This window comes from Glycine soja, chromosome 19, assembly GCF_004193775.1.
Source record: "Glycine soja cultivar W05 chromosome 19, ASM419377v2, whole genome shotgun sequence".
Taxonomy (NCBI): domain Eukaryota; kingdom Viridiplantae; phylum Streptophyta; class Magnoliopsida; order Fabales; family Fabaceae; genus Glycine; species Glycine soja.
The window spans coordinates 5,667,091-5,675,237 of record NC_041020.1 but is presented as its reverse complement, the minus strand read 5'-3'; the positions used below and the strand labels follow the sequence as shown (position 1 = coordinate 5,675,237).

At 32.6% G+C, this 8,147-nt stretch overlaps 1 protein-coding gene across 1 annotated transcript; it reads left to right on the top strand.

The window, feature by feature from the left end:
- The first annotated feature begins 382 nt into the window (after positions 1 to 382).
- LOC114399713 (coumaroyl-CoA:anthocyanidin 3-O-glucoside-6''-O-coumaroyltransferase 1-like) lies at positions 383 to 2,032 on the top strand. Its single transcript, XM_028361928.1, has one exon. It carries the CDS (start codon positions 492 to 494, stop codon positions 1,923 to 1,925), a length of 1,434 nt encoding a protein of 477 aa, XP_028217729.1. The 5' UTR covers positions 383 to 491; the 3' UTR covers positions 1,926 to 2,032.
- The last annotated feature ends 6,115 nt before the right edge of the window (positions 2,033 to 8,147 follow it).

Here is an 8,147-nt window from a genome sequence, read left to right as displayed (position 1 = left end):
GGTAGGTTAAATTTCCAACATTCTCATCTTCTGAATTTTCTTCTACAATAATATTGAATTTTCTTATCTTTTTTGTCCTTAATTAATTCATGTTTAATTCTTTTTCTTGTTTGATTTAATTTTCTGTCAATTTAAATGACTATTTTCTCATAATCTTTTTAAATAAATTTTCTTTAACTTCTTTTACCAATCAAATATTTATCTACCAAAGGATGAACAAATGAGAAATGCCAAAATCATAGAATAATAAAATCATGATTTCATTATATATTTTATTTAATAGAATCATCGTGTGAAAATAATATTCTGAGAATAAAAAAAATCCCAATCCCTTGTTATATAGAGGATAATGGGAACGTCAATCTCACAGCTCTGCTTTTTATTATCTATATATCTTTTTTCCTTATAAATTTGTTTCCACGTAGGGATTCAGCACAATATTCTTGTTCGTCTCATCACAAGCCTTTCTCTACAGTGAAGTTTATGTTTCCATGGCTCACCCTGCTGATCTTTGTCAAAAGCTGAAAGTCATAGAGCAATGTCAAGTTTCTCCTCCACCAGGTTCGGTTCCTCCAACCTCTCTTCCACTAACCTTCCTTGACCTTCCTTGGGTTTACTGTAACACAGTGCAAAGCATTTTCTTCTTTGAGTTTCCTCACTCTTGTAACCACTTCTTGCAAACAGTGCTTCCAAATCTCAAACACTCTCTTTCCCTCACTCTCCAACAATTCTTCCCCTTCGTTGGAAACTTTGTGATCCCTCCTAAACCTAACTTCCCTCACATTCTCTACACCTCTGAAAACTCCATATCCTTCACCATTGCAGAATCCACTGCCGAGTTTCCACATCTCATAGCTGACACCGCTAGAGATGTTAAAGACTCGCACCCTTTTGTTCCTATCTTACCTACCCCAACTACCAAAGAAGATGGCACATGGTTGCTTCCTCTTATGGCCATTCAACTCACCATTTTCCCCGAATATGGCTTCAGCATTTGCATCAGTTTTAGACACGTTGTTGCTGACGCAAGAGCATTCTTACATTTCATGAAGTTCTGGTCCTATGTTTGTAGGACAAAACATGACGTGGCAGCTACTCAAGATTTGTTACCACTGCTCAACAGGGACATCATCAAAGACCCCAAAGGGCTTAAATTCGTTTTCTTGGAGGAACTATGGAATTCTCCTATAGAAAGCATAATAAAAACACCTCCAAAAGTTGTCGACAAAAACGATGACAAAGTCCGTCACGCGTTTGTGTTGAGGCGTGACCATGTTGCGAAGCTAAAGAAATGGGTGTCGATTGAATGTAAAAGTACTTATGGGTTAGAATTAGAGTCATTGCACATATCAACCTTTGTTGTGACAAGTGCTTTGATGTGGGTTTGCAAGGTTCAATCAGAAGAAGAGGCCAATGCTATCACTATTGCTAATAATAATAATAATGATGAAATCTACAGCTTTACGTTTCTGGGAGATTGCCGTAACCGTCCCGAATTTTCGATTCCTTCAACGTACTTTGGAAACTGCGTTGTCTTTCGCATGGTGTCACTAAACAGGAGCAAACTAATGGGAGAAAAAGGAATTGTTGAGGCAGCGATTAGTATTGGAAGGAAAGTTAGAGATTTTCAGTTTGATGCTATGAAAGACTTTGAAAATTTTATGTCTCTTTGTAGAGGTGGAAAAAAACTGAACCATGCGTCTACAATTGCAGGGTCGCCAAAGCTTGGAACATATGAGACTGATTTTGGGTGGGGAAAGCCCAAGAAGTGTGAAATACTTCACATAGAATATTCAAGAACTATCTCCCTTTCGGATTGTAGGGATGAAGAAGGTGGAGTGGAAGTTGAGCTAGCACTTGGAAGGGCTCAAATGAGCAAATTTTCTGCTATATTGGAAGAATATCTCAGAAATATTGCTATATAGTCGTGACTAACATTCCCATCTTCTTAAAAATAATTATAAGATGCTAATAATTGTTGTTGTAGGTCTCTGCATTTTAGTATTTATTTTAGTCTTCATCGTTTTTATAAGTTGTTTGTGTCTTGTATTATTTTTGCATTATCAATTCTTCTGGAAGCTATAATTCAATATTTATTCAATGATCGTGGTTGCCATGTAAAATCTTTAAGAGTTTCTTAGATTAATAATTATAGAAAACTAACAGGATTTTGAAACCTATGATTCTCACAAATAATAAATAAACAATGAACATCTTTCTTCATATTGAGACTTCTCTCCGGTGTACTTTAATTTCTTGGAAGAGAAGATAAATAAGATTTGACTCACTTGACTATTCTTTTTGTCTCTCTACGTTTGCGATGACTGAAGATTAGAAAAAATATTTTTTTGTCTAGAAGGGAACCTTGTTTTACGTTAGTGGATATTAACCTCTTTTATAACAACTACTCCCATCAAGTAGCAGTTACCTCTAGAAATTTCTCTTATTTAACCCAATTACAATTTAGTCTCTAATTATTAATTATTTACTTATTAGTCCCTACATAAGTCACATGTCTCTCACATGAGACATTATTTCTAACATTTCCCCACTTGGCTCATAGGGCATTACTAAACATTATGAACTAAATAAATAAATAGATTAAACTAACATAATGCACATTAAAATGACTAAACCATTCTATACATTAGATACATCATAATTTCATGATTAAAAATAGAAACTAATTCGAGTCATGGTGGTTGTACATCACTTAATCAACATAGTCTTTTCTATGTACTACAAATTCTTCTCCTTAATATGATCATTAGTTAGGAGTACATAATTGGTCCAACATAATATCTTTATTCAAGACAAAACTTGTTAACATTACTCTAACACAAACATGCATGCAAAGATAGAGAACAAGTAATCAGAAACATATCATAATTAAGCTTAAAGTGTCACTAAAATGCATAAGATAAATTACACGTAATGATCATCAATAACAATAATGCTCATACTTTCAACATGTTCTATAAATGTCTTGGACGGTAATTCCTTATTCAAGGGATTAGCTATCATAAGATTATGCTAATATGTTCTATTGACACTCTTTGTTTCTAAATTTCTTCCTTCACAACAAAGTACTTTAATTCCATATGCTTAGCCCCCATAGAGTACTTCTTAGAAAAAATACTACTGCGGAGTTATCATAATACATTTTCAGCAGCCTAACAATACTATCTACAATTCCAAGCCCTAAAATAAAGTTCTGCAGCCAATTAGCTTGAATTGTAGCCTCAAAACATGTTACAAATTTAGCTTCCATGGTAGATGCAACAACAACTAATGCATATGGAATTGCTTCCATTTGTTTTCGTTCCATATCATTTCTAGGACATTGTGCGAGACTAAATTTGTCTTCTTTCTAAAATGAAATAGGTGATGCTAAACATATTTCTATTCTAAATCTCTCTATTACTTTATTGATATATGCTTTCTGAGATAAGTCTAAAAATCCTTGTGATCTATTACGGAATATTTCTATCCATATCACATAGCTTACCTCACCCATATATTTCATTTCAAAGTTACCAGAGAGAAACTTCTTAGTTTCATGAAGAAGACCAAGATCATTAGTTGGAAATATCATCAACATACAGAATTAGAAAAATAACCTTACTCCCATTGACCTTCAGATATATACACTGATCAATAGTATTTTCCTTAAATCCAAAGGAAACAATGGTATCATTAAACTTCAAATACCATTGGTGGGAAGCTTGCTTAAGATTGTATATTAATTTCTTTAATTTGCACACTATGTGTTCTTTTCCTTCAACTGAGAACCCCATTCGTTGGTCCATATGAACATTCTCTTTTAATTCTCCATTAAGAAAGGCAGTTTTCACATCCATCTGATGTAGCTCCAAGTCATAATGGACTACTAATGTCATGGTAACCCTAAAATAATCATTTCTTGAGACCAGTGAAAACGTCTCTTTATAATCAATGTCATCTTTCTGAGTAAATCCCTTAGTAACAAGTCTAGCCTTGTAACGTTCAAGGTTTTCATGAGAGTCATGTTTAGTCTTGAAGACCCATTTGCAACCAACTCTCTTATAATTCTTTGACAATTCTACAAGGTCCCAAACACAATTATGTTTCATGAAATTTATCTTTTCTTTAATGGCATTTAACCACTTCTCAGAATTATCACAACTTACAGCTAGTGAAAACGAAACTGGATCATTCTCATTAATTCTTAAGTGTGTTTCTGTTTCTACTTCATGTAGGTATACCACATAGTCATTCGAAATGCCGGTCTCCTTTCTCTTTGAGACCTCCTTAATGCTACTTATTGTGGTTCTTCCATAATAAGTTCATTATGTATCATGAGCTCATTATTGTGTTGCTCCTCTTCATTATTTTTGGAACAACAACTAAAGGAGCAATCACCTTATTGCAAGAGGCACAAGCTAAAAGGACTTGCACTCTAACTTCTTTAATTTTCACATCTCATGGAATTGTACTCGCACTGATTTCAGCATTTTCAATGAACCTTGCATTTTCATTTTCGACAATTCTCATACTATGATTAGGAGAATAAAACATATACCCTTTTGACTTCTTTAGATAACTAATGAAATATCCAGTGATTGTTCTTGCATCCAATTTTCTTTTTTGTGGAATATGAATCCTTATTTCTGCCTGGCAACCCCAAACATTCAGGTGCCTTATACTAGGTGTCCTATTCGTCCACAGTTCAAATGGTGTCTTTGGAACTGCCTTACTAGGAACCCTATTCAACAAATACATGACAATTTTCTAAGCATACATCCACGAAGATACGGGTAAAGTTAAATTTCTTAACATACTCCTAACCATATCCATTAAAGTTCAATTATGCCTTCTAATACACCATTTGTTGTCGTGTACTAGATGTTGTGTATTGCGCACAAATGCCATGTTTATGAAGGAATTTAGCAAATGGAATTGGGTGTTGCCCAGTTTCGTCGTATCTTCCATAATACTCACCACCTCTATCAAACCTAATAACTTTCACCTTTCTGCCTAATTGTCTTTCTACTTCATTCAATTTCTAAGGCATCCACTGCCTGATATTTCTCATGCAGTAAGTAAACACAATCATAACATGAACAATAATCAATAAAGGTGATAAAGTATTTTTCCTTTTCAAAGAATTAACATCAAAAGGTCCACAAATATCAATATGCACAATTTCAAGAAGTTGAGTGCTTCTTGTAGCTCATTTCTTTGTACGTTTTGTCTGTTTCTCCTTAATACAATCCACACAAATATTTAGATCTGTAAAATCTAGATTATGAAGAATTTCATTATTTATTAATCTTTCCATCATTTCTCTAGAAATGTGACCTTAACGCTTATGCCACAAGAAAGTAGATCGTTCGTTCACTAGACTATGTTTAGTGCCAACATTACGATGCAAAGTTAAAATAGTTTCAGCATACAAACAATCTAATTTCAATTTATATAAACCATAACAAAGAACACTAGCACCAATGAGATGATTATGCTTAAATAAACTGAAACATTCATTGCCAAAATTAAAAGAGTATCCAGTAACATCAAGTTTAGATAATGAAACAAAATTCCTAGATAAACTAGGTACATAAAGAGTTTTCAGTAAATCTAAATGATGTCCAATGTCAAGTTTTAAACGATAAGTCCTAATTGTTTCCACTGGAGCTTTCACTTTATCCCCCATGAAGGTGAACTTCTCATTTGGGCTTATGATTTGGATTATAAGGAATCCCTGCATAGTATTAGAAACACGAATCATACATCCAGAATCAATCCACCATGTATTATGCAGAACTTCAGTTAAGTTTGATTCAAAACATACATGAGCATTAAGCTCACCATTCTTTTCGAACCAAGACTTATGCTTTAGGCAATTCTTGTCGAAGTGTCCAGATTTCCCACAAAATTGACAATTAGTCCTTTGATACCTTCTTCTGGATTTGCAAAGATTCGTCGTTGATCTTTAATGACCCTTTGCCTTTATCATGCTTCTTCATAAAAAAATAAAAATTAGCTCCTTGATTTCCTTGGTGGCTTATATAATTGACTAAGTGATTTCTTTGATTCTTAAGCCTCATTTCTTCTTGAGCTAACATACTATGCAATTCATGCACATTCCATTTATCTTTCATGGTATTATAGCTCATTTGAAATGTGCCATACTCAGACGGTAATGAGTTCAAAATAAAATGAACAAGGAAGTCTCATTCACAGTCATTCCCAAGGTCTTAAGTCTTGTTGCAATGTTTGTCATCTCAATGACATGTTCATGCATAGTATGTGAATCATCAAACTTCATGGTGGTCAATGTACTCATTAATGTCCTAACAAGAGACTTATAAGTTATTTGAGAGCACTCTCGCACTAACCCCATAAACTTTTTAGCACTTTCGATTTTAGGGAGAGTTGTTTTAATACTGACTGCAATAGTCATTCTCATCAACATTAGACTGAGTCTATTAAATCTTTTTCAAGCTTTATAATGGACTTTCTCTTCATAATAAAATTCACTTAAGTGTTTTGAGACATAAAACACATGTCATACATATGATTTGTTTAAATAACGGTCAATATATATTGATGCTCTCCTTTGGGTGTGATACACCAACACACATCATACAAACATGATTATGCTAATAAAATTCTTAACATTATTTGGCAATTAAATATGCATCAATTAGTAGTAACTATTTCCTTTGGGTATATAAATAAAACCAATGATACACACAAATTGCCTACAATTATATTCATTAATTATAAGAACAACTAATCAACCTTTGGGTAATCTTTAAATGCCTTGTAACAATGAATTTCAATTACCATAAATAAATAATCATATAATTTAGCATCCATTATTTTATAAGTAATTGAAATAATCCTCAATTTGAAATTAAATAATCTTATAAATTTGGTGACTAACAAATTCATCATACACTTAATTCCAACCAAATATATGGGCTGCACATACTTATTGCTATTAACTATTTATAGTCATTTTATTAATTTCATTCCAGGCCAAATAAATACTTAAAAAAATTGGAAATAAAAATTGGCAGTCACGATTAATGGCTTTTTCCACGTTCACGAATACATGTTAAAGGAAAAAACCCAACACCAACCATTATCATCAAATCAAATTAGATAGCACAAAAAGATAAATATGAAATCTTTCTCCAAATTTAATATGTACAGCCCAAAGCACAACTACTTACAAACATCACAAGTCTTTCTCCATTGAATACAATCAAAATAATATAATTTTACGCATTCATACTTGTGATCTAAAAGTCAATTTAATTATACCCTTTTCAATATAAAATTTCATACTTGTAGCGGAAAAAAAATTCCTAAATTTTATAATTAGGGTTCATGCATAATTGGAAGAAAATAAATCATTCTTGAAAAATCATAAATTTAATAACACATGCTCTGATACCACAAGTAAAATCTTTAAGGATTTCTTAGATTAAGAATTATAAGAAACCAATGTGATATTGAAACCTATAATTCTTACAAATAATAGATAAACAATATGTATATTTCTCCATAGTAGAACTTCTCTCAGACGTGTACTTTGATTTCTTGAAAGATGAGAGAAACAAAATTTCACTCCCTTAACTATTCTTTTTGTCTATCTATGTTTGCAATCGCTAGATATTATAAAAAAACACTTTTTTTTTGTCAAAGAGACCTTATTTGATGTTAGTGGGTATTAACCTCTTTTATAACCACTATTTCCATCAAATAACGGTTACTTCTAAAAATTTCTCCTATTAAACTTAATTACAATTTAATTCCTAATTATTATTTATTTATTTATTAGTTGCTAAATAAGTCATATCTATCTCAGGTAATCGTGATCCCCAATCATATTTTGTCAATGCCTATATTTGATGTCAAATGATGATGATGTTTTGATCTGTAAGCTTTGTAGAAATGGTAGATTTTTTTTGTTAAGTCTGCTTAATTATTACCATTTAATGGAGCGTGTGAATATTGATAACGGACCTTCCCATGAGCATGGTGACTAATCTCGAAGGATGTGCGCTGTGCAAAGCCAACTTTTATGCTTTCCTATGGATTAGCCGGGCAATCTCTACGTGAGTGGTATTTAGCTAAGTCTAATGGTATTCATATTG

Bases quoted from the DNA above. Each gene is read 5' to 3' on its own strand.
- LOC114399713 (XM_028361928.1), top strand. From the start codon at position 492: ATGGCTCACCCTGCTGATCTTTGTCAAAAGCTGAAAGTCATAGAGCAA.